Raw genomic sequence first — 27,929 nt, forward strand, 5'->3', positions numbered from 1 at the left:
CATTACGTGGACAAATTGGACACTGACACTTTCTGGGGACCAGTGACACTAATAGGGTGATCAGTGCTAAAAAAAATGCACTGTCACTGTACTAATGACACTGGCAGGGAAGGGGTTAACATCAGGGGTGATCACAGCGTTAAGTGTACTCCTAGGGAGTGCTTTCTAATTGTGTGCGAGATGGCTTAGCAGAAACACAAGATCTCCATCTTCCTCTCTGACAGAACGGCGGTCTGCCTTGTTTACATAGGCAGACCGCCGTTCTGCCTCTCCTGTCAACGATTAGTGGGTCCCAACAGACGTCGTGCCCGCCGGACCCACTGCTTGGCTCCTGCTGTGTGCAATCACAGTGGGAGCGGGTCACCAGCGGCACGCGCCCCAAACCCAGAGAAAAAAACAATGAACAGGTACGTCGTTTCACGCAGCGGGGCCGCCCCGCCCCAGTAAACTGTACAGTTTTTTTTTCGGACAAGTGCATCCTAAATTTTCAATTTCAGTTTCGCCATCCTGAATTTTCATTTCGGTGCACCACTAGAATTTGGTTACGAAAACTTGTTGGGTTACTGACAAGTCCACATTAAGTTTCCTAATATAACTGCTTGCAATAGTATGGTATAAAAGAGGGAGTTATACTAAAGGACATCAGTAGTGATGGCTGGATCACTTCCTCCAAACAGGGACTTACAGCCAATCCATGGCAAACAAATGCAAGGGGGTGGGGTGGAATGGACCGAGGTGTGGGCAAAAGGGGAGCTGCTTTGGGTCTTCAGCAGGAAGGGCAACACCTACAACCTAAAGTAATTCACAGCTCTTGTGGAAGGGGGATGCACTTTGGCCTTGGGTGCTAAAGAACCTTGTCCTGGCACTGCTTGCATGGGGCACTGCCTTTCAGTGAATGGAATAGTGACCATGTACCCTATTTCCTCTCCTGTATGTATGGCGCCTGTGAGCTTTGGAATGAGCAAACAGAAATACAAAACAGCAAATACAACAAAACATTTCTTTATTGTCACCATTGTGGAATATTTGTACATTGAAGGAAGACAGCTACATAGCCACAGCATGGAATAAGTTGAGGTGGACAGGAAAGACCTCAAGTATCAATGTCTTCTTATTAGAAATTGGAATTTTTCCCCACCAATCAAAATAGGGCTGGTCTGATGCTGATTGGCTTAGGACAGGGGTCTCCAAACTGTGGCCCTTTGCTAGCCATTATCTGGTCCTATTCATCCAAATGATATGAGGCACTATTCCTCTCACTGACACCAACAATGAGGCACTGTTTCTTCCACTGATACCAATGATGGGGCACTACACCTCCTCCTACTGACCACCAACCCTGAGGCCATATTTACCCTCCTTGATGTGGGGCCCAGGAAATTTTTACCCACAATGGGCACAATCTAGCCCCCCTAAAGTTAGAAGGACAGAAAACTGGCCCTTTGTTTGAAAAGTTTGAAGACCCTTGGCTTAGGAGATAGATCTCCAGTCCCTAATAAGATCCTGTTGATACATAAGGACTGCAATGACCCCAGCATCATTACTCAAATGTCTAAGGGCCCATTTACACCTCCGCGTTGCGGTAATGTGCGGCAACACACATAACTTGCATGGCGGGGGCATTTATTTTGAATGGCACCCCAATGCACAGTAGTATAGTAAAACGGTCATGTCCCATTTTTGCCACGCCAGCCTATTCATTCCATATGGGTACATTAACGTGCCACAAAAATGTAAAAGGGCCCAATAAGAAAACTTCAGTGTTGTTAAAAAAAAAAAAAACATTATATATTGCTAATGAGACATTTCACAATTTTATTTAAAATCAACTTTTATTTTAATCTCTAGGATTCTAGAACTGCTCTTCCACTAGACCTTGGCTACAATATCATTACGTCTGCAACCTCTGTGACTGGAGCAAAAGGATGTGCTCATAGGTAAAGAAATGTTATAATAGACCCTCACCCGCTTTAGTTCTGTAGATATTGAAACAATACAAAATACCAGATAAAAATGGTATGTTGCTATGAAATGAAATGTAAGAGCAGGTTCTCACCCACTTTAGTTCTGTGAATACTCAAACAGGCTATGCCGGAGTTGAGATACTTTCTGCAATGTGGGAGCATTCACCAAATCCTGGTGTGTCCCAGAGTTGTAATGAGAACATTCACCCCACCCACAGAACCCATAGAGCAAAGATGAAACTCTAATGCCCCGTACACACGGTCGGACTTTGTTCGGACATTCCGACAACAAAATCCATGGATTTTTTCCGACGGATGTTGGCTCAAACTTGTCTTGCATACACACGGTCACACAAAGTTGTCGGAAAATCTGATCGTTTTAAACGCGGTGACGTAAAACATGTACGTCGGGACTATAAACGGGGCAGTGGCCAATAGCTTTCATCTCTTTATTTATTCTGAGCATGCGTGGCACTTTGTCCGTCGGATTTGTGTACACATGATCGGAATTTCCGACAATGGATTTTGTTGTCGGAAAATTTTATCTCCTGCTCTCCTTTGTGTGTCGGAAAATCCGATGGAAAATGTCCGATGGAGCCCACACACGGTCGGAATTTCCGACAACACGCTCCGATCGGACATTTTCCATCGGAAAATCCGACCGTGTGTACGGGGCATAAGTGGAGTAAAGCTGGCCATACACTAGTAGAACTTTGATTGAAAATGTTTGTATTGGAACAATGGCACGATTTTCTAATGGTTTATGGGGTCTAATCAGCATTCAGGATTTTGCATGCATATCAAAATCAAATGTTAAAACGCAAACAAAATTAAAATAAATAAATATTCAATCACTTGCTGTCCAGGGCAAATTTTTTCAATTTTTCTCACACATTAAAATTTGCATTTTTAGCAAAAAAAAAAAAAAATACTTTGTCACATGATATTTGTGCAGCTGTTTATCAAACGCAAACTTTCAGGAAAAACGTTCAGGAAAAATGCACAAAAAGTTTGCATGTATGTGTACTTTCACTTTCATTTTTTTTATTATTTTTATTCATTTTAGATTAATTATTTTTTTTACACTTTCTTCATTTAAGTTTTTTGCTTTCACAATGGGGATAACAAGACCCCTTATGATAACTTTGGGCAGTGACAGGTTTTCTTTATGGAGACATCAGGGGTTTATTAGAGCCCTGATGTGACCCCTGCCTTCCAAAGCAGCTAATCAAGCACATATTGTGCTTGATTAGCTACAACACCCAGGGAATGACAGCTCTGAAGCCAAAAATGACAAAATTCTTGTTGCTTCCGGCTTCATTCATCACAGAGGAGATCAGGGGATAGATGTTCCACCTTCTCCTCTGTGAAAAGGGATATTACTCATTTACCTTCACAGCGTTGTAAATGTTTTTTTCGGGCAAGTTTCTGTTGGCATTGTCGAATGTACTGAAGAGATTTTTTTTTTTTGTACGAACGTTCATTTGAAAATATACCAGTGTATGGCCAGCTTTGCCCTAAGGACATTCTAGACTGCCTATAATTTGTTCTGGGAGTTGCAGGCAGGGCCGTCTTTAAGGCAGGGCAAAAGGGGCAGCTGCCCCGAGCTCAGTCATTGTTGTGGGGCCCAAAGCAGCTGCCCCTTGAGCCTACACTGCCTGAAAATAGTTGACAAGTGGATTCGGGAGGGCTCAAGAAAATGTTTACCCAGGGTCCAATCAATATTAACCACTTGCCGACCACTGCACGCCGATATACATCGGCACAATGGCAGTGGTGGGCAAATGGGAGTACCTGTACATCCCCTTTAAGAGGTGGAGATAGCAAGCACGTGCCCGCCGCCTACAGCGTGACCGTGCGCCCGACTCGATGTCCGCCGGTCTCCCGGCGATCGTGTCACGGAGCCTCAGAATGGGGAAGTGCCTGTGTAAACAAGGCATTTCCCCGTTCTGGCTTGTGTCATGACAGAGATCACTGCTCTCCGTCATCGAGAGCAGTGATTGCTGTCATGTGACTAGTAGCCCATGCCCCCCACAGTTAGAGTCACTCCCTAGGACACACTTAACCCCTTCATCACCCCCTAGTGGTTAACCCCTTCCCTGCCAGTGTCACTTACACAGTAATCAGTGCATTTTTATAGCACTGATCGCTGTATAAATGACAATGGTCCCAAAATAGTGTCAAAAGTGTCCGATGTGTCCGCCAGAATGTCGCAGTCACGATAAAAATTGCAGATCGCCGCCATTATTAATAAAAAAATTAATAATAAAAATGCCATAAAACTATCCCCAATTTTGTAAATGGTATAACTTTTGCGCAAGCCAATCAATATACGCTTATTGCGATTTTTTTTTACCAAAAATATGTAGAAGAATACATATCAGCCTAAACTGAGGAAGAAAAATGTTTTTTATATATTTTTTTTTATACCACCAAAAGAAAGCTCTATTTGTAAGGAAAAAAGGACCTCAAATTTTGTTTGGGTGTAATGTCACATGACCGTGCAATTGTCAGTTAAAGCGACACAGTGCCGAATCACAAAAAGTGCTCTGGTCAGGAAGGGGGGAAAATCTTCCGGGGCTGAAGCGGTTAAAGACGGCCCTGTTTTCAGGAGCAGGGGGGTGAGGATTCTAGGGTAATCTGTGTGCAAAATTGGTATCCTGATACCCTGCTATCAAGGAAGAGAAATCTGAATTGTGTTTTAGCAGTTATAGAAACTCAGAGCAGCCAGCGGAATGAAATTGGGTGTCCTCGTATTAACATGAAAGGGAAATAAAGAGTAGGAAATATTAAAAACCAAGGGTACAAGGGTTCATCAAAAAGTTTCCGCACTTTTTAAAATTCCATTAAATATAAAAAAGTGCGGAAACTTTTAGAAGACCCCTCGTATATTTTCACACACAGTCTATTCCCCGCCATGTACAATCCCCTATTGTATTTATATTTTCATTCCCATAATTCATCACACAACAGCTGAGATTTAAGACCCGGCTTACAGTGATAGTGCCTGCACTACCTGCTGAAATAAAAGTGGATCCAGAATGCCAGTTCCCAGCTGCCATTTCTATGCAGCTCTAGCAGTATCGTGTTTCAGCCACCACCGAAGTTCTTTAGGCAGGATACAGAATTTCACCATGCTGCGATGGGCAGAGATGACACTGCATTGACAAGTACCTGCGGGCTCAGGAAACAGAGTCTTTCACAGTATGATACTACTATATATTTAGGATGAAAATACTGACAAAAGCACAGACTGGCTGCAAGCACGTAACAAAGCCGGCGGCCATTGAAACTGCCTGGAAAGAGGATTTTTTGAAGTTCGTTTTAAGCGATTAGTCCACCCAAAAATGATTGCCATTGTCCAGCGGAACGGCTTCTCTTAACTCATTTGCTGCCATTTTTGCAATTTTTTTTGCATGTTTTTTTTTTTGTAAAATTCTCTTTATTAAGAATTTCAACACAGATACAAAAAACACGCAGTATATGACAGCCTTAACATAGGCCACATATTACACACAAACATAACAGTCCTCAGCACTGGAATTACTGTATAACCCTGAGACCAAACATGTAAAAATATTCGCAATTGCGCCTGTTTATAACATTAGTACTTACAACTTCACCTAAGGACATGTATAGGCTCCTTGGAGCATAAAACTAACTCATCATCAAATAAATCAACAGATCTCTAGAATGATATATATGATATAGATCTAGAGTGATATATAGGCCCTCGTTTATCCCGAGGGAATGTTTTGATAAATCATTTTAGGCCTGAAGATTAGTCAGAACTCCCAAACATTATTTTCTAAAAGCAGAGATTCTGGAGAATAAAATAGTGGTGCTTTTTTTTATTTATTTTTTTTTACATCAGACCATTTGCACAAAAATTTACAGTAAACAATAAAGTTAATTTTTGGGCACATGCAATATATTATCCAATTTATTGGTAAAATGTAGAAGATTAAGTTGTGCCAAGTAATTAGATATCCAACATGTCAAGCTTTAAAATTGTGCACGTACATGGGGGCAGGGCAAGCTAAACACATACCTCCCCAATTGTCCCTGATTTCGAGGGACTGTCCCTGATTTGGAGCAGTGTCTCTCATTCCTCCTCATTTGTCCCTCATTTTGGTCTCATCTATATAGTTGTATATAAAATGCACTTTTTATCTTTCAAAAAGTGTTTCCCAGTGCTAAACCTTTCATCCAATTTCTAAATTGCTGCATTTGTACATTTTAAAAACCAATATAAAGGAACAGTAGTGGTAAAAAAAGCTCTTGTGGATTTAATGAACCTTTTTTTGGGGGTTAATTCTCCTTTAAGGGGGGGGGGGTGTCAGGGGGTGTGTCCTATGCCTACACACATTTGCTAGTAGGTGTCCCTTATTCCCATCTCAAAATGTCGGGAGGTATGTAAACATTTTACAAAAAGTCCCCTATGTAATATAAACTCTTTGTGAATGTGGCATTAAAAAGATCCCTGATGTCTCACCTGTCTTGCATTGACGCTAATGCTAATGGAGTGCAGATAGTGCTTCATTAGCTTCTTTCCCTTCTGCAGAGTCCAGGAAAAGTGACACCAGAAACCGAATTGAGGTTATACATTTCAGTTCTGGCTTCTTTGCAGCTGGGGAGATCAGTAAATGGATGTGCGCTGGTTTCCCTCCCATCCACCCAGCGGCACCCACCATGTGAATCTTGGGCCTACAGGTGGTACAGGAAGCATGGCAGAGGGGTTGGGGGCACAGAAAGCATTGTACAGGCTGTACAGGTGCCGGATCACTTTCATCAGAAAGCTGACAGATTTTTAGGCAAGTAAAAAGCACCTAAAAACCAACATTTTTTAAATATGCTATGCTAATAATAACATGCAAAGAATACAAAGTAAATGATAATCAAATTTGGCTGCAAAAGTGGAAATACACTTTACCTTTCAGAGGCCCTTCTGAGTTCCTGGCTCCACCCACCTGCCTCAGCCATTATACGGCAGTCCCACCCTCCCTGCTGTTTTTTTTTTTTTTTGTACAATTCAAACAATGTACCAGGACATGTTACATTACCCAAACCACCAAAATGGTGAAACCAAGCAGGAGAAATCCTATCACTGGAGTGCCAATAGATATAAGAAGCCACTGCATGACTCTCACAACGCTGTCTTTAGTTGAAACCAGTTTCAGGTGGACTAACACTTTAAATAATCCAACAAATGTTTAGAGACAAGATTTAACATACGAGCCATAGAAAATGTGGTGGTTTGGCAATGAAGTGTGGTTTGGCAGTATTACCTCTAATTCCATACACATAGAACAGCATGTTGTTTCTGTCTATAGGTTTCCAACATGCAAGATTATTCACTAAGGCAAGACAATGAGCAATGAAGATCTGCAAAGTGCGATAATCCTAGTGTAACCGGCTTTCACCTTTTATCTGTTATTAGTACAAGGAAAGAGATTTTTAATAAATGTTCCAGGTTCTAGGACAGTGGTCTCCAAACTGCGGCCCTTTGCTTGCCTTAATCCAACCCTTGGGGTACTATTCCTCCCACTGATACGAGACACTATTCTGCCAACTGATACCAATGATAGGGCTCTATTCCTTCCAATGATGCCAATGATAGGCCATTATTCCTCCCAATGATGGGGCACTATTCCTCCCACTGACACCAATTATGGGGCACTATGCCTCCCAATGATACCAATGATGGGGCACTATTCCTCCCAGTGACACCAATGATGGGGCACTATTCCTCCCACTGATACCAATGATGGGGCACTATTCCTCCCACTGAAGCCAATGATGGGGCACTATTGCTTCCCCTAATACCAAATGTGGTGATGTTTACTCCCAATAATGCCAGGAAAATTTCCACTCCCACTCCGTTGAGGCACTATCCCTCCCACTGACACCAATGATAGGGCTCTATTCCTTCCAATGATGGGGCACTATTCCTCCCAATGATACCAATGATGGGGCACTATTCCTCCCAATGATACCAATGATGGGGCACTATTCCTCCCAATGATACCAATGATGGGGCATTATTCCTCCCACTGACACCAATGATGGGGCACTGTTCCTCCCAATGATGGGGCACTATTCCTCCCACTGATACCAATGATGGGGCACTATTCCTCCCACTGACGCCAATGATGGGGCACTATTGCTTCCCCAAATGTGGTGATGTTTACTCCCACTAATGCCAGGAAAAGTTCCACTCCCGTTGTCCACAGTTTGGCCCCCCTAAAGTCTGAAGGGCAATAAACTGGCCCTTTGGTTAGAAAGTTTGGTGACCCCTGTTCTAAGGTATGACTGAGGGGTGCAGAGACGTATAACTTGTCCTGGGCCCAGGAGGTTTGGGGGCCCAATTTTGCTCCCCCCCTTCTGTTCAGCAGTGAAATGATCCTATATCCTTCAGGACACAATGGGCAAGATTTCCTTTACCCCTCCTTCTCTAGTCTTATTTGCTCTACTGAGATTCTAGTAGAAGTAAAAAATAATAATTTATTCCAAAATCCTAAAATTAGACCCTTGTGGGGTGCAATGGAAAGGGTAGCGGAGGCAAAGAAGACAAAATGACAATGCATGTTTATAATTATGGTTAGCATACTTGCTATTGTTATGGGCAGGGAGAGTGAGATTATGAAAATTAGCTCAATATGAAAAAGTGAGCGGTGAGGATGTTCTGCGCTCTGCATAGGGCACGCACATCAAATTAAACTTTCAGAAAATTCATTTTCCAAGACTCCTCCATGATAACACTCTTAACCTTGAGCCTGCCTAATGAAACTAAAAATGCATTAAAAATAAATTCCCCATCACATCTCAGTGTATTCATGCAATGAGTATTGGGTGCAAAAATTAGCTCTAAGCTATATATTACCCGAGGCATTATCATGAAAGATTCCTAGCAAAGGAACAAAAGTGTCTGTAAGGGAGCCTTACTCATCGGGAGAACATAGTGATTACTGCTAGCGGCTATAATAGCCGCTATCAATAATCGCATGTAAAATTGGACAGTCTGGTTGTACCTAAGTTGATCGATCAATTTGGGTACATTCAGCCTGGCCATACATGGTTTGAATCCAGGGAGGATGAGATAGAAACATCCATATATACACATTCTACCCTACTAGGCTGAAGGGTACAGTCAAACAATTGAGTAATGGACACAAGGAGAACACATTCCCCTCCGGGGTTACACCTGAGTATATGTGACTACATGTAGAAATGGGCTAGTATGCCTCTATTTGGGCAACCACACCTCTGTAAGGATCATTACATCCCTGTATGAGTTACTATAATTGTTTGACAAGCACGCCTCTTTATGGACTTTTACATCCCTGTTATATGTAATGGGCTACTATGTCTTTATTTGGACAACTACACTTCTGTATGGACAATTCCATTAAAGTGTAAGTAAACCTCCTATCCTTTTCAGCCAAGGAAGCTGCCATCTTTGCCTCTATTTAATCTACAACTGCCATGATGCTGCAAATGCCAATAATTAGAACACCAGCCATTGGATGATTTGACAGTTTGGTTGAGAACACAACCAATGGGAGTGTTACATTCCCAGCACGTGCCAGAAATGAAACTTTTTTGAAACTGGTAAATGGATGGGTTTACTTCTGTTTTAAGTAAAGATTGGTGGGGACTAGGTGGGGTAGAACTCATTAACTTAAGCTACTTTCTGTCTTATTTGGCGGACTGGATCATCTCCCACATTGGGGGCATCACCAGGGAGGAGGAGATGGAAACATCAATAGATACACATTCCACTCTAGTAGGCCAAAGGGTACAGTAAAAATGTTTAGTAATGAACACAAGGAGGACGTATCCTATGAGTTGCTACACCTGAATATGAGTGACTACATGTAGAAATGGGCTACTATGTTTCTATTTGGGCAACCACACCTCTGTATGGACTATTTCATCTCTGCTTGGGCTACTTTACCCTTGTAAGCATGCCTGTGTCTCTGTATGGGTTGCTTTGCCTCTTTATGGGTTCCTATAGCTCTATATGAGTGCCTTCACCTCTGAAAGGGTCACTACACATTTTTATGAGCAACTAGACCACTGCACGGTTGACTAGAGCTTTGCTTGGGTCTCTGTAGGTGTGACTTCACCTAGCACATCATCAGTGTTCTTTGCATTGCCTTGTTAAAGAAATCTTATTTTGCTACTTTAAAAAAAAGATCAGCTTGCCTCATTGCTCCCTGATAATGTCAGACCATGGAGGGTCCACAGTGTAAAATGAAGAAATAGTCTAGAAATACAGTTCCTTGGTTAGCATAGAGACCACACAGGGAATCTGTTTCTTCTCACTGTAACGCGGATCGTCCGACCATGACTCAAAGTTGGTGGCCACCAGGTAGTTGACCCGGGTCAGGATCTGCATAAGCTCCAGCTGCTTCCCATATTGGTTAAGAACGCTGCAGAGGGCCTGCACGAACCAGGAACCCCTCCCTGGATTCCTCCAAGAATAGTAGCCTGTACAGGGAGACACAAGAGCTTATTACAATATATTCCATATTCAAGATATAAGCTGGTCAAACAATGTTAGTTTGTGTGGAATGAGCATTTTAAAACTGTGGAAGCTCACAATCACTGTTGTAGTTTGTTCTACTAAAATGATCACTGCTATCTTCTGGGTGCTAAGCCAAGGAGCTGCCCCTTGTGAGAAAAGCTTTTCACTATTCTTCCCCCCTCCCCCTTATTTTTCTGATGGCTCCTGCAGTGGCTCCCAGAACTACAGATAGGGCCTGAACCCCCTAGGTCAGTGATGGCGAACCTTGGCACCCCAGGTGTTTTGGAACTACATTTCCCATGATGCTCATACACTCTGCTGTGTAGTTGAGCATCATGGGAAATGTAGTTCCAAAACATCTGGAGTGCCAAGGTTCGCCATCACTGCCCTAGGTGATGGCACACATGTCCTATGTTCCACCATAATGAAATGTTGTAACTGCTGTGATTTCTCCTGACCTATCCCTCCAAATGCATTGAGTAGAAGAGAAATGATTTATCATGGGTGTATAAATAAGTATTTTTTTTTTTCTTTGTCATACTAGATCAGACTACCTGGTACAGTGGAGTAGGCAATGAGGAAGTCTGCCTCAACCGGGATCTTGTATCTGGGATTGGCGTCTGTCTCCATGGAATCGTTGGCTGGCCCAGAATCCGTCTGAATCCCCTCGTCGAAATCTGAGCCTCGGCAAGCCTGCAGTATGGGCATTTGATTATTGACATTTCACTTTACCGGGATACAATGCGTAACATGTCTTGGAAGGCCGAGAATTTTGGCAGGAGAAAAAGTCAATAGACTGGGAAAGTCACGGGCTGGTAATACAAACAAAAGCAATGCCAAGTCCAAAAAAACTTCCTATTCCCAACCTGCATCACAGTGTCCCGGGGAAAGTTTCTGCAAAAGGGAAAGCTTATTGTAGGATAAATAAAGCATATCCAAAGCCAGAATATTTTTGGTTTTGGATGGAGAGGGCACTAGAGTTGACATCTAAAAGGGACACCAATTCCAGTGGTTCTCCTCACTTTGAAAAGATTACGCTCACTTCCTGTCTCTTGGACAGGAAGTAAATGGAAACCTCTGGGCAACAGAGGTGAAATCTTCTAATGAGACACCAGTTCCAACTGTTCGCCTCACTGTGAAAAGATTTACTCTCACTTCCTGTTCTGTCTCTTGGACAGAAAGTAAATGGAAACCTCTCCAGTGGGTCCCAAACAGCAAAAAAAAAAAAAACTCCAAAAACTTGACTGGGTTTATTATAAATCAAAAAGTTGCGGCTTAAAAGAAAAGTTCTACATTTTTTTTAAAAAAAGAATCATACTTGCGTAGGGTGGATGCTGCATGGGTCCGATGCTGCCCCTGTCCCCCGCTAGCTCTAAGACTGAGAACCAATTGATTAAAGACCGCTGACTGCTCAGTCCTCAGTGCTCCCTGAGCACTGTCAGTCACCGGCTCTCTGTTCTGCGGCCCCTTCATGCTCACAGGAGCACTGGGCTGTGGAGGGGGTGGGAAAGGCTGGCTCAAGCTCTCACGGCTCACTGAGAGGCTGAGCCAGGTGCCGGTCCAGAGTTGTGGGCGAATCCCGACCTTATTGTCATGAATTTGCGCCAGCCTGGACCGGCTCTGTGACGTCAGCCAAAAGTGGGCTTCAGCCCGTTGTTTCCTAAAAATGACACTTTGATACAATGTAAAGTAGTGAGTGTACAGCTTGTATAACAGTGTAAATTTGCTGTCCCCTCAAAATAACTCAACACACAGTCATTAATGTCTAAACCGCTGGCAACAAAAGTGAGTATACCTCAAGTGAAAATGTCCAAACTGGGCCCAATTAGCCATTTTCCCTCCCCGGTGTCATGTGACTCGTTAGTGTTACAAGGTCTCAGGTGTGAATGGGGAGCAGGTGTGTTAAATCTGGTGTTATCGCTCTCACTCTCTCATACTGGTCACTGGAAGTTCAACATGGCACTTCATGGCAAAGAACTCGCCGAGGATCTGGAAAAAATAATTTTTGCTCTACATAAAGATGGCCTAGGCTATAAGAAGATTGCCAAGACCCTGAAACGGAGCTGCAGCATGGTGGCCAAGACCATACAGTGGTTTAACAGGACAGGCTCCACTCAGAACAGGCTTCGCCATGGTCGACCAAAGAAGTTGCCCGTGCTCAGTGTCATATCCAGAGGTTGTCTTTGGGAAATAGACGTATGAGTGCTGCCAGCATTGCTGCAGAGGTTGCAGGGGTGGGGTCCAGCCTGTCAGTGCTCAGACCATACACCGCACACTGCATCAAATTGGTCTGCATGGCTGTCATCCCAGAAGGAAGCCTGTTCTAAAGATGATGCACAAGAAAGCCCACAAACAGTTTACTGAAGACAAGCAGACTAAGGACATGGATTACTGGAACCATGTCCTGTTGTCTGATGAAACCAAGATAAACTTATTTGGTTCAGATGGTGTCAAGCGTGTGTGACGGCAACCAGGTGAGGAGTACAAAGACAAGTGTTTCTTGCCTACAGTCAAGCAGGGTGGTGGGAGTGTCATGGTCTGGGGCTGCATGAGTGCTGCTGGCTTTGGGGAGCTACGGTTCATTGAGGGAACCATAAATGCCAACATGTACTGTGACATACTGAAGCAGAGATTGATCCCCTCCTTTCGGAGACTGGGCCGCAGGACAGTATTTCAACATGATAACAACCTCAAACACACCTCCAAGACGACCACTGCCTTGATAAAGAAGCTGAGGGTAAAGGTGATGGACTGGCCAAGCATGTCTCCAGACCTAAACCCTATTGAGCATCTGTGGGTCATCCTTAAACGGAAGGTGGAGGAGCGCAAGGTCTCTAACATCCACCAGCTCTGTGATGTCGTCATGGAGGAGTGGAAGAGGACACCAGTGACAACCTGTAAAGCTATGGTGAAGTCCATTTCCAAGGGGGTTGAGGCAGTACTGGAAAATAAGGGTGGCCACACAAAATATTGACACTTTGGGCCCAATTTGGACATTTTTTCTTAGAGGTATACTCACTTTTGTTGCTAGTGGTTTAGACATTAATGGCTGTGTCTTAAGTTATTTTGAGGGGACAGCAAATTTACACTGTTATACAAGCTGTACACTCACTACTTTACATTGTAGCAAAACTGCCAACAAGTTTCGTGGCGCAGGCCACTTCTTCAGGGCTTTTTTGTCCGTATCAAAGTATCTTAAAAACATGTATTGAAGGGGAGATCGTTAGTGACATTACACACCGCGGGTGTCATGTACAGACAAAAAGGTCCAGCATCAGGTATAGTATCTGTATAGGGAAAAGACCATGCTCAGATAATCTGAAATGAGACTAGAGATGTTGCCCAGAATCTATATAGATCGTCAGTATCTGAGATGTAGTGCCACCTAATTGGGAAGTAATGATGACATTGTCATCATATCATCATTACTTCCCAATTAGGTGGCACTACATCTCAGATACTCATGGTCTATATAGAGATTCTGGGCAACATCTCTAGTCTCATTTCAGATTATCTGAGCATGGTTTTTTCCCTATACAGATACTATACCTGATGCTGTACCTTTTTGTCAGTGACATTACACACCGCAGGTGTCATGTACAAACGATCTCCCCTTAGCTGGAAAACATTCAATACATGTTTTTAAGATACTTTGAATCAGATACAGCCAACAAAGCCTTGAAGAAGCGGCCTGTGCCACAAAACATGTTGGCAGTTTCCGGATGACATGTGTTATGCCCTGTACACATGACCGGTTTTGCCGTCGAAATAAACTCTGAAGGTTTTTCCGATGGAGTTCCGATGGAATTCTGCTCAAGCTGTCTTGCATACACACGGTCACACCAAATTCCGACCGTCCAGAACGCGGTGATGTACAACAGGTACGTCAGGACTAGAAAACGGAAGTTCAATAGCCGGTAGCCAATAGCTTTCGTCTCGTACTTGCTTCAGAGCATGCGTCGTTTTTGGTGTGTCGGAACAGCATACAGACGAACGTTTTTTCCGATAGTAATTTGTTCCGTCTGGAAAATATAGAACATGTTCTCTATCTAAGTCTGTCTGAATTTTCGACAGAAAAAGTCCGATGGGGCATACACACGATCGGAATATACGATGTAAAAGCTCCCATCGGACTCTTTCTGTTGGAAATTCCGCTCGTATGTATGCGGCATTACAGTATCTGTGTTTTTATATGTGTGCCTATCTCTGTCCTTACCGTGTTGATATTCTATTTTGTATGTAGTAATACATTTTTTTTTTATATTTATAAAAGAACTTATATATTCTTGTGATATATTATAACACCTATGGGAACAACCGCTTAAAAGCCCCGCCCCATACATGACATAAATCATACTATGTATAGATGATCTCAGCATATGTCTTACCTGAATGAAGAAGAGCTTTGGCTTCCCGACTAGACTTTGACATTTATCTCCTCGGAAAAATGTTGTTAGAGTTTTTATGGCCATTACCCCATCCGTGCCGTAGATCTGACCCTCCTCCCCATGGCTCAGGAGGATGCAGGCGAAGCATGCGCTGTCACTGTGGTCGTTCTTTGCCACTAACAGAAAGGAAAGATTACGTCTGTTATTTCTTATATCGTTGCCGGACCTGAATGTTGTCACCATGGGGTTGTTTTATGGCCACCGATAAGAGGGTACTTAGATTTACTAAAACCGGAGAGTGCAAAATCTGGTGCAGCTGTGCATGGTAGCCAGTCAGCTTTTTACTTGTTCAATTCAGCTTTGACAAAAAAACCTGGAAGCTGATTGGCTATCATGCACAGCTGCACCAGATTTTGCACTCTCCAGCTTTTGTAAACCAACCCCATGTGTATTGAAGTAAACTATAATATATTTCCTATATGCTCACTTATTAAAGTGGAACGACACTGTATCTGAACACCACAAACCAAAAGAAATATTAAATTCATTTTTAATATTGAAAGCAAACTCCCCCATCCAACCTTTGTCTCCATGCTTTTTTTGCTGAGAAATCACTTAGACCCCCCCCCCCAGCCTGGTCATGGCCATCTTGAGTAAGGGCAGATGATTCATGTAGCAATTACTTTGTGGTATCCATCTGCCCTTAGGTCAGGCATCCAGGAAACAGGATGTGCTTAGCTGAGTAACCCCTCCTCCCCTCCTGAAGACTCCTGGGATGTATGATATATTTTACCTAGACATCAAAACTAGGAAGCAACTAAAGAAATATAAAAAAAAAAAAAGTTTAAAAACATGTAAATATAACATACTTTCCTATCTATTTACTAATGCTAGCAGCATAAGCATTCAAAATAGTCAATGTTGATTGATAGAGTGAAGTTCCACTTTAAAGCGGAGTTCTAGGCTTTTTTTAAAATAAAAGTCAGCAACTACAAAAAGTGTAGCTGCTGACTTTTAATAAACAGACACTTACCTATTCCACGGTCCAGCGATGCGGCCGCACGGAGCCCCGCTTCTCTCCCACTCCTCTCGTCGGCGCATCCATTGGAACTGTGGGCACCCGGCCGTGACAGCTTGCAGCTTCACGGCCAGGTGCGCACTGAGCATGCGCGAGTCATGCTGCGCTCTCCCAGTGATCAGGCAATCTTCTGGGACCGGTCACGTGTCTCAGAAAATTGCCGAGAGGGAGGGACCACCTAGGGGAGAGGAGAAGTCGCATAGGCGGCCCGTGGGCGGAAGGAGGAAGTGGGACAGGAAGTCCCTCTCTAAAGTAGTCACCCACTCCCTCCCCCCCAAAAAAAAATTACATGCCAAATGTGGCATGTAAGGGGGGAGAGTACTTAAAGCGAAAGTTCCACTTTTGGGTGGAACTCTGCTTTAAGTTATTTTAACATTTGCCTGAAAGCCTTTTTTCTTGGGACTTTTAAAAGTTTGGTGTTCCGTAATTGGATGAATTTAGGGTTCGAGTAGAGATTTCTGAATTTAAAGCATTTGCACATATACTTTATATATAATGTCTGCTTTCCATTTGTGACTAAATAACATTAACGATACTGTCAGTACTGACATGGGTTCCCCCAGCACCCAAGGTTAGGATTCACCTCTTTCCCCCTGCTAATGCATGATGTAGATTGAGCACCAGCCGCCACTGCAAAATTTTTTTGGGGGCGCAAACAAATGCAGCCACTGTGCCCATCAAATGCTGCCACTGTGCCCATCAAATGCTGCCACTGTGCCCATCAAATGCCGCCACTGTGCCCCATCAAAAGTTGCCACTGTGACCCCCCCGCCCATTCGCCGTCTGGCCGGCACTTACCCCATCTTGGTGGCGGGTCAGGCAGCGGGTGACGGCGGCGAGCTGTGGGACCTTGCAGCGGGTCAGACAGCGGCGAGCTGTGTCCTCCATGTGTCTCCTCCCCTCCTCCTGATAGGCGTCCAATAGCAGCGCCTGTCCTTTCAGCCAACCAGGTGACGGGTAACAGACCCGCGCTTCCTGATTGGCGGAGAGGCGGTTCAGTGTTAGAAAAGCGAATATCCATTTGCTTTTCTAACACACCTGGGTGGACTCCGAGCGCAATCCTTTGCGCTCCGAGTTCACCTTTTTTGAAGCCTATTAGAGCTTATGGCTCTAATCAGGTGCTTCAAAAATACACCCACGCCGCTGTAATTCAGGCGCCCAGATACTGTGCATACATGGCCAATCATTTGCTTTCTAACAGTTAGAGGTGGTTATGCATGAGCAGTGTGTCTTTCATGTTGGCTGGGGCAGAAAGTGGGTGTGTTGGAGCATGGTGTGACAGCAGTAACTGTCAGAGCAAACACACAGCCGCCTGTGCCATCTAGTTACACTAGTGAGCTCCCAGTCCATGTTTCATCTAGTGACTCAAGTGCACCCAGTGACTCCAATCCCTTCCAATCCACGTCCATCTAATGACTCCAATACTCCTAGTACCCCCAGTGGCTTTAGGTGTGCTCCCAGCCTGCACGTCACCTAGTGTGTCTAGTGACTCCTAGTGTGCTTCCAGTCCATTTCTTATCTAATTACTCCAATGTGTCCAGTGACTCAAAGTGTGCTCCCAGTCCACTGTCATCTTATCACTCCAGCACGTCCAGTATGCAACCTGACCCCCAGTGTGCCTTCATTACACCTGTGTCCCCATGCAGCCTTCGATATTCTTAACCATCATCTGGACAGTCCCTCTATCCGAGAATATAGACTCCTGTCCATGACCCATTCAAGCCTATATGAGCACAAAAGCACCCGCAGCAGGTCAAATGTAGGGCAGAAGGTGGTCAACTGCAGATCAGATGCACCTGTCAACAGGGCCGTCTTAATAGCATCATGGGCCCCTGGGCAAAGTAATGCCCTGGGGCCCCTACCAGCTTGCCCCAATTTACGCACCTACTTTCAAAAATTAAAGTATAAATAGTTGATAGAATTAAACATATTCATTAGTACTTTCAATAAAATCAATTTTACAAAAGGAAAATATTCCATAAATCAAAAACTAGTCAACACAAAGGGCACAGTACGGGGGGGGGGGGGCAGGAGTGCACAATACTGGGCTCAGGAGAGCACAGTATAGGTTCTGGGACGCTTCCCGGGACACGACCATATCAGGACAGTTTAATAAAAAGCATGGCTGTCCCAGCAAATCCGGGACAGTTGGCAAGTATGATGTAATGCAAGATTATTGTGGGGCCCCTGGGCAGTGCCCAGTAGTGCCCTTGCATTAAGATGGCCCTGCCTGTCAATGTATTCTGAATAATCCCGGAACCAACTGATAACAACAGCACACTACATTTGCCTTTTGAAGCCTGTCAACACAGGACCTAATACATGCTGCAACAACATTCTCTGCCGCATACAACTACTACAATCTGCAGGTTTTTCTTCAAGTCAGTAAAACAGTTGATTGGCTCAACCCCCCCAGGAAGGACATCAATTTTTTTTATTACATTACATTGACACCAGTGCAAGAGACAAGGGAACTGAGTGTCACCAGGACAGAAAATACAGATAGTAATACCATCCTAATAGACTTTCTAATCACTCCTTATTCTGCTAAAAAAACAAAAACAAAATGTTGCTTTCTCTATCCTGGTTGCAGAAATTTCCAATCTGTGGCTCATACTTCCTGTAGCTGTAGCAGGAAATGAAGAGACAAATTTCCCCAAACACAAGATAGCAAAAAAAAAGCCTGACGGATGACATATTTCTTCACCAGATGCTTTTTTGGGTCATTCTGACCAAAATCCGATGCACTACAGTATACAAAATACCCTTCATCAATGGTTTAAATACTGTATTGCAATTTGCAGGCTTTAGGCAAGTCTAAGGACCACTGCAACCATAGTGTGGCCTTATATAAAGTCCCTATAAATTTGATGTTTTATGTCTCTTTGGATTTTGGCCAAATGACTGAATAAAGCATCCACTGGCAATAAAAACCTTATTTATTCCTGATTCAAGAAACATATTGCCCTTCCAGACCAAAGTGTCAGCTCTTCTTGTCCATTCATCATTAAAAACCCTTCCCTATTCTATCCCATGAAAAGAAAAAAGTGACTGGAGTTGGGATCTAACCCTCCCTGCCCTAAACCCTGATATTTAACATAAACCCAAAGTAACACCCAAACTGCTGCTAACACAACCTCAAAGCTAATGCTGAACTGTAGGTCATAAATCTCTGAATCCTGAATCAAAACACTACCAGCCCCAGATCCAAATTTCAGAAAATTACTGATTTCAGCTTATGGGTGTTTAAGTTTTTTCAGCATAAAAATCCTCCATACTAGGGTCACCTGTACGAAAAACAAAACCAACACTCTATATTATAAGCAAGGATTCTGTACTCACCACTCTGCAGCAACAGTTCCATCTCCTCACATGTCTGATCATTATAAACCTTCACGTCGAATCCCAGACTTCGGAAACATTTGCACAAATCCCCGGCGTCCTTATCTGTCCCATTCCGAATACACATTCCTGATGGAGCAATGAGGACAATAAAGCAGATGCTAGGCCTTGATGCAACATGTGGGAGATTCATTATATGGAACTATATATACACAGTGTTAATAAATAAATATATATATTTATTTATTATGTAGCGGACCCCCCGTAGGGGCTGCTGAGTGTAGTGGTCTGTCTGTCATCCTGCGCAGCCAGGCACACATTTTTCACTCGCTCAGAGGCATGAAAGCAGTCCTTGCACTTGTTTTTATGTTTTATTGTGGGGAATAAAACTTGGATAGGGATGGGAAACTTATGAGATGCCCAGGTAATTAACAGTCAAAGTTGGGACTACTATATACATCACAGTATATACCAACTCCTCTTCTCCTCCTGTACTTCCTTACTTGCTGTTTATCACTCCACACTCCTCCAGCACATCACTTCCTTGCTTGCCCTCTCCAGACTAGCTAGCACTGATTTGGTAGGCCTGACACTAGCTCAGCCAGGCCTAAAAACAGGGGCCCTTTACAGGCAGGGACCGAAGGCCCCTATGGTGTAGCAAACTATAGAATGTCCCAGTGCTAGCTGTCCCTGTGTCTACTGCTCCCAACACCACCTCTTCAGACACTGCCAGCCCTACTGGCTGCAGTCGCCTCTCTACAAAGCCTGCTCCACCACCATTCTCCAGACTGGCTCTGCACCCATCTCAGACTGCTGCATCTCAGTTCTCTCAGGCCTCCCAGTCCTCCCAACGGTGTGAACACTCACCAGCCCTCTTGGCTGCCTCTATGAAACTCCTGGAGACTTGCCCGTCAGTGTTCTCCCACCGTCCTCTCTTGCACCTCTTGTGCCTTCTGTCCAGGACACCTCTGTGGGTTGAAAGAGGGTCCCGTCCACACCCGAGCCCAGGCCTAAGGTCACCCCCCCAGACTGGGGAACTCCCTCAAAGGCCCCGACAGCCTAACACTATCTCCATATTCCACCCGATACAACTCCTCCCCAGCTGGGCTGACCCTGGGTTTTTTTGGAGGCCTGCCCCCTGCAAATTCATATTGGGGATTGGTCAGGGCTCCTCAAAACACTCCAGGTGGCTTCACCTCCCCTCTCCACCTCCCTTTCCAGAAAGTACCAGAAGATTCTGGAAAGAAGTGGGAGGTCTTAGTGACACCACCTGTGAGTCACCCAGCACTACTCTAGGTCCTTCCCACCCCAGATCACCAAAACACTCCCTGGATTGGCTGCCAGCCGAGCCTGGAAATTTACATACTCTCAAAAAGAACTACATTGTTCTAGCACTCTAGAGGGTGATATAATTTTATATATCTATAAACCGTAATTCGGAGACCCCGCCCCCTTGTGATGTCACCACCCCATCATGCCACTGTAATTTGGAGACCCCGCCCCCTTGTGATGTCACCACCCCATCATGCCCCAGGTGGTGATGTCACAAGGGGGTGGGGTCTACAGATGACGTAAATATTAAAAAAAAATTCAGTGTTCAATACTTTTTCCCTGTATCATTTCATTTTTTAACACGTAACTTCATTTCTGAACTTATTTGTTTTGGTGTCTGTATGTATGGATTGCATGGGTTGTTACCGAGTCCAATGCGGTGAAAATTTCATGTTAATAACACCTTTAGAAATATATTTACCTAAAAAAATGGTGGACGTGTTCAAAACGTATTTTACCCACTGTGTGTATCTACCTACCTACCTATCTATCTTTATTTTAAATATAAACTACAATGGTGGGTGCCGCACTCAGACAACGACAAGGACTGCCCGGGTACAATCAAGGCAGTAGATACAAATGGTCAGATTTCTTGATGTATGGGGCTTCATTTGCTGCACATAATATTTAGTAAATGTAATCCTGCAGAGAACTGTCAGAGACTGCAGATATGCAAAATTAGATGGTCAGAGAATTTGAGCATGCTACAGGAGTTGTTGGAGACTGGGAATATGCTTCAGAAGACAGCCATAGACTGGGGATACATTACATAAGACTGCTAGAGATAACTATTGTTACAGCTTCTTTAAAAATGAAAGCTTGCATGTTTGTGTTCCCTACATGCCACGGAAAAATGACATGCACCACTGCAGTATTCTTTATATAGAAAAAACAAACATAATAGAAAAATAATTGATAGCACAGAAAACGTAAAACAATGTGAGAGAAGTAAATCAAATCAAATGGTTACCAAGACCAAGTCATTGTAATGACCTTTAAACTATGGGAAGAGACAATCCATACACTATATGGCCAAAAGGTTGTAGACAACTGACGATTTCACCTATATGAGTTTTTTGGACATCCCATTCCAGAACCATTAATACGGAGTTACCCTCCTTTGTGGCTATACCATCCCTCCATTCTTTTTCCATGGTTTTTCACAAATTTTAGGAGAATGGCCGTGCCCATTTGTGGAGGTCAAGTTCTGAGTTTGGATGGGAAAATCTGGCTCACAATTGGCATTTAAATTCATTTCAAAAGGTGTTCAGTAGGGTTGAGGTTAGAGCTTTGTGCAGGCTATAACAGGTCCTCCACACCAAACTGATCAAACCATGGCTTTGGCTTTATATACAGGGGCACAGTCGTGGTGGAACAAAAAGGGGTTACCACAAAGATGGAAGAGCACAATTGTTTAAAATGTATCATGTATTATTAACAGTAGCCTATCCTGCTGGAAATACAAGAACTCAATCATGTGGAGGGGGTCCACAAAGTGGGTGCCCATTTAAAGTGGCAAGAAAAAGTAGGTGAACCCCTTGGAATTGATTTGCCATAAAATGTAATCTGATCCTCATTTAAGTCACAACAATAGACACACACAATGTACTTAAACTGAACACACAAACAATTATAATTTCTTGCGCCTTTATGAAACACACCCATTAAACATTCAGAGTGATGGAGGAAAACGTAAGTGAACCCTTGAAGTTAATAGCTGGTTGAACCGCCTTAGCTTTGGATCAGACCTGCACAACATTCAATAATAATTTTTGAGCATTCCTCTTTACAAAACTGCTTCAGCTCAGGCACATTTGTAGGATGTCTGGTGTGAACGGCTCTCTTGAGGTCATTCCACAGCATCTCTATGGGATTAAGGTCTGGGCTCTAAATGGGCCACTCCAAAAAGGTGCATTTGCAAAAAATATGAAAAAAAATGGTGTGGGCTCCCACCCAATGCAATACAGGCCCTTTGGGTTTGGTATGGATTTTAAGGGGAACCCCATGGCAAAATATTTAAACACATGACGTGGGGTCCCCCCCCCAAATATATACCAGACCCATATCTGAGCATGAAGCTTGGCATGTCAGGAAAAGGGGGGGGGGGGGGGTGAGCGAGATGCCCTCCCCTCCTGAACCATACCAGGCCACATACCCTCAACATGGGAAGGTGCTTTGGGGCATGGGGGCTTTGCCCCCACCAAAGCACCTTGTCTCCATGTTAATGGGGACAAGGGCCTCTTCCCCACAACCCTGGCCGTTAGTTGTGGAGAACTGCAGGCAAGGGGCTTATCGGAATCTGGAAGCCCCCTTTAATAATCGTGTTGTGCCTTTACTCACTTTTTACACTTTTCGGGTGACTGGGTAGGGGTACTATGTACCCCATACTCATTCACATGGTGGGAGCTTCCAGATTCTGATAAGCCCCCCGTCCGCAGACCCCCAAGGGCCTTGTATGCATTTTCTTAATTTATTTTCCATTGCACTCTTTTTTGTAACATTCAACTGTCAGTGGGGAAATCCGCTGACAGCTGATGAGTCATCGGTTGTTAAGGATGCGGCGGCTGGCTTCCTGGCCCACTCCTAAAAACAGCCAGTTATTCTTCACACAGAATTCCAATCGTTCTGAATATTTGGAATTCGTTAGAAAATAAAGAAACCAAAACTAATCTAAATTATTTTATTCATCTGTACATGTCTAGTGACTGGAGCACAAACAAAACAATCACACTGGTCAAAGCCAAACTCATCCAAAGTCGCATCAAGTCACAGGGTAAAGTCGCAATGGAAATCACACGGTTTTTAAGTAGCACAAGTATGAATAGACTCCTAATCACACTTCCAGACTCATTTTATTAACTGGACTTCAGGTGTGCAAACTACTGTCTTCAATTAGCTTTTGTTGAACGAATTAGTCTACGAGTTCACTTACTTTTCCCCCAGCACTGTTAATGTTTAAGGAATATGTTTAATAAAGACACAAGACATTAGGATTATGTGTGTTAAGCACATTGTGTGAGTCTATTCTTGTGACTTAGATGAGGATCAGATCACATTTTATGGCAAATTATTGCAGAAAATCAGTTATTTGCAAGGGGTTCACGTACGTTTTTTGCCACTATATTGTATGTGTACATATATATGATTAAATTAGAGTGGAACTTTAGTCAGAAGTAGACTTGCTAGATCACTTCAGGCTGGCCCCTTTTGTAGGTATAGCGTTAAAAATAAGTGCCTATAATGTTTAAAATCCAGTAATACCCTGTCTCACCCTGCTCTGCACATGCTCAGTTGCTCTCCTTTTTTTGGGCACTGTGCCAAATTTGTAGATTTCATTTTACAGACAGTCTAAAGATTAAAGCGGCGCTAAGTAAATGCATTGATTTAACGGTTTCAGAAAACAGATACATTCTCAACATGCCAGGAAGGCGGTCATATTTGCTTGTATTCTCAGCCAAACTGTCAAATCCTCAAACATCTGGTGCATAACTGATCACATGTGCAGCACCATGGCAGTTGCAGATCAAACAGAAGCATCTTCCTTGGCTGCAAAGGACGGGAGGGTTTAGTTCTTCTTTAAAATTTGCCTACAGGGCACTGCCCAGGCCAAATTTCAGCTTTCAGCGCTATTGCACTAAATGATAATTGCGCAGTCATGCAAACTTTTCCCATTTTACATTTTTTTTTCATTTGAGAGAGATAGAGCTTTCTTTTGGTGATATTTAATCACCGCTGGAATTTTTATTTTTTGCTAAAAAAAACCCCCAAAAAATGAAACTCTTGAAAAATAAGTAGTAAATAAGTCATTTTTCTTGTTCACTGATGGGCATTAATAAGGCTGCATTGATTGGCAATGATGAGGCTGCACTGATGAGGACTGATGGTCACTGATGAGGCAGCACTGATTGGCACTGATAAGGTGGCACTGATTAGGCTGCACTTATGGGGACTGATGGGCACTGATAAGGTGGCATGGATTGGCACTAATGGGGCGGCACTGATCATCAGTGCCCTAATTATGAATGTAAATGTGTGCTGTCACAGGATTAATGGTTATTGGCTTTCCACAGTGACAGCGCTTAGGAAAAGCTGATGACCGTCATTTGTTTACATTGATTAGACACAGCTGATCACATGGCAAAGGACCGCTGTGATTGGCCCTTTACCTCCATCTGTGATCAGCTGTGTCCGAAGGACACAGTGATCACAGAGCGCGCCCAATGCATGCCAGGGTTCTGGGAGGACATCAATAGACAACTTTCCAGAACTTGACTACCACGCTGTAGCCATCTTTCGGCTATAGCAAGGCTGGCAAGTGGTTAAAGCGGCGTTCCACCCAAAAATGGAACTTCCGCTTTAAGTACTGGTGACCCTCTGACATGCCACATTTGGCATGTAATTTTTTTGGAGGAGGAGCGGGTACCTGGTTTTGACACTTCCCTCCCACTTCCTCTCCTGGTGCCGAGCGGAAGTTCACCTCTCCCTCCTCCTTCCCATCTTCTGGGACACGTCACAGGTCCCAGAAGATTGTCTGGCTATTCAAGACAGCGTGGCGCGGCTGGCGCATGCATTGCAAGTGTGAGCGCCCGGCTGTGACAGCTTGCGGCTTCACAGCAGGGCGATCACACTTGCAATGCTGGCGCCGTGGAGAGGAGGGGGAGAGGAGCGAGGCTTTGGGCAGCCTCATCGCTGGATCGTGGGACAGGTAAGTGTCTGTTTATTAAAAGTCAGCAGCTACACTTTTTGTACTTTTTGAACTCTGTTTTAACTGCTGCTCGGGGGCTCTGGGCTTCAAGAATATGGCAGCCTCCAGCAAGAAGAAACAGGAACAATGCTGGAGGCAATTTACAGCACGCACTCATTTTGATTGTACAATTATTAATGTAGAACATTATTTTTTATTATTTGTTATGAGTAAAGTTCCGCTTTAAGGCTTATATGACAGTGTAAGATTAGAACTTTGTTATATAACAGACACATTTCAGCACAAAAGCAGAATTCACAGTAAAAGTTTCTAAAGGAAACATCATCCATCACCTGTCCTGGCATCGAAGTTCTTGTTGTTTATAATGATACACTTGCCGAGCTTCTGGTAATTCATCGCATACTGAAACTCCGGGGTAATAATGCGGATATTCTGGTTAGATGGCTTTTCTGGTTCATTTTTTTTCTTTCTGGAAAAGGTTGAAAAAAAAAAAAAGCAAAACATAAGATAAAAATCAAACCAGCTGGGACAGATCTCAGCTTTAGAACATACAGCAGAAACATTCAGATATCGGAGGAAAAAAAATGTTCATTCTCCATTTCCTGCTGAGAATTCTTCTTAAAAAGGACAAAGGCTTCACACTCTGTGCCCCAAGCCTATCCAAGCCTCAGGCTCTAATTATGTGCTTTAAAAAGAAAAAAAAAACCTCATCGAAAATCGATGTGTTCTGCATGTAGATTAGAGGCCGGACGCATGGATAAGGGGGAGGCCCCCCCTGTGCCCCTGATGGATGGGCCGCCACTGCTCTGACATATTCCACAGTGCTGTATAGAGAAAAATTATATGTCTACAGTGCCTTGAAAAAGTATTCATACCCCCTTGAAATTTTCCACATTTTGTCATGTTACAACCAAAAATGTGAATGTATTTTATTGGGATTTTATGTGATAGACCAAGTGTTGGTCTATTCACTTCACAAAATAATTGTGAAGTGGAAAGAAAATGATAAATGGTTTTCAATCTTTTTTTACAAAAAAAAAGGGAAAAGTGTGGCGTGCATTTGTATTTAGCCCCCTTTACTCGGATACCCCTGCCTAAAATCTAGTGGAACCAATTGCCTTCAGAAGTCACCTAATCAGTCAATAGAGTCCACCTGTGTGTAATTTAATCTCAGTATAAATGCAGCTGTTCTGTGAATCCCTCCGAGGATAGTTAGAGAACATCAGTGAACAAACAGCATCATGAAGACCAAGGAACACACCAAACAGGTCAGAGATAAAGTTGTGGAGAAGTTTAAATCGGGGTTAGGTTATAAAAAAATATCCCAAGCTTTGAACATCTCACAGAGCACTGTTTAATCCATCATCCAAAAATGGAACGAGTATGGCACAACTGCAAACCTACCAAGACATGGCCGTCCACCTAAACTGACAGGCCGGGCAAGGAGAGCATTCATCAGAGAAGCAACCAAGAGGCCCATGGTAACTAATGGAGCTGCATTAGTCATGCACTCCACAAATCTGGTCTTTATGGAAGAGTGACAAGAAGAAAGCCATCTTTGAAAGAAAGCCATAAGTTCCATTTGCAGTTTGCGAGATGACATGTGGGGGACACAGCAAACACACAGAAGGTGCTCTGATCAGAGGAGAACAAAATGTAACTTTTTGGACTAAAAGCAAAATCAAAAAAGCAAAACGCTATGTGTGGCAGAAAACTAACAATGCACATCACCCTGAACACACCATCCCCACCGTGAAACATGGTGGTGGCAGAATCATGTTATGGGGATGGTTTTCTTCAGCAGGGAGAGGGAAGCTGGTCAGAGTTGATGGGAAAATGGATAAAGCCAAATACAGGGCAATCTTAGAAGAAAACCTGTTAGGAGTCTGCAAAAGACTTGAGACTGGGGCGGAGGTTCACCTTCCAACAGGACAACGACCCTAAACATACAGCCAGAGTTACAATGGAATGGTTTAGATCAATGCAAATTCATGTGTTAGAATGGGCCAGTCAAAGTCCAGACCTAAATCCAATTGAGAATCTGTGGCAAGACTTGAAAATTGCTGTTCACAGACGCTCTCCATCCAACCTGACAGAGCTTGAGCTATTTTGCAATGAAGAATTGGCAAAAATGTCTCTCTCTAGATGTGCAAAGCTGGTAGAGACATCCCCAAAAAGACTTGCAGCTGTAATTGTAGTGAAAGGTGGTTCTACAAAGTATTGACTCCGAGGGGCTGAATACAAATGCACGCCATACTTTTCACAGATTGGTTTTCAACATTATGTAGAAATAATTTATCATTTTCCTTCCACTTCAAAATTATGTGCCACTTTGTGTTGGTCTATCACATAAAATCCCAATAAAAAACATTTACGTTATTGGCTGTAACATGACAAAATGTGGAAAATTTCAAGGGGTATGAATACTTTTTCAAGGCACTGTATGCCTGTTATGAGGAAAATGCACAAACCACTATGTGTAACCTGCTGGAGAACCCCGAACAAGTATATGGATCAGTAATTAGGACTTACATACTTTTTGGTCAGTGACTCAAGTATTAGGCTGACCATAAGAAGACTAGCCAGAATA

At 43.5% G+C, this 27,929-nt stretch overlaps 1 protein-coding gene across 1 annotated transcript in view; it reads right to left on the reverse strand.

Annotated features, from left to right (window-relative positions):
- Positions 1–986: 986 nt before the first annotated feature.
- LOC141105767 (caspase-7-like) overlaps positions 987–27,929 on the reverse strand; it is a 97,215-nt gene continuing 70,272 nt past the window's right edge. The window contains exons 3-7 of the mRNA XM_073595867.1: positions 25,672–25,808; positions 19,303–19,431; positions 14,883–15,058; positions 11,049–11,187; positions 987–10,457 (exon numbers count right to left, since the gene is read on the reverse strand). Of these exons, the coding sequence (XP_073451968.1) occupies positions 10,234–10,457; positions 11,049–11,187; positions 14,883–15,058; positions 19,303–19,431; positions 25,672–25,808 (805 nt within the window). The 3' untranslated portion in view covers positions 987–10,233. The remainder of the gene's footprint in view (positions 10,458–11,048; positions 11,188–14,882; positions 15,059–19,302; positions 19,432–25,671; positions 25,809–27,929) is intronic.

This window comes from Aquarana catesbeiana, linkage group LG08 (assembly GCF_042186555.1).
Source record: "Aquarana catesbeiana isolate 2022-GZ linkage group LG08, ASM4218655v1, whole genome shotgun sequence".
Lineage (NCBI taxonomy): Eukaryota > Metazoa > Chordata > Amphibia > Anura > Ranidae > Aquarana > Aquarana catesbeiana.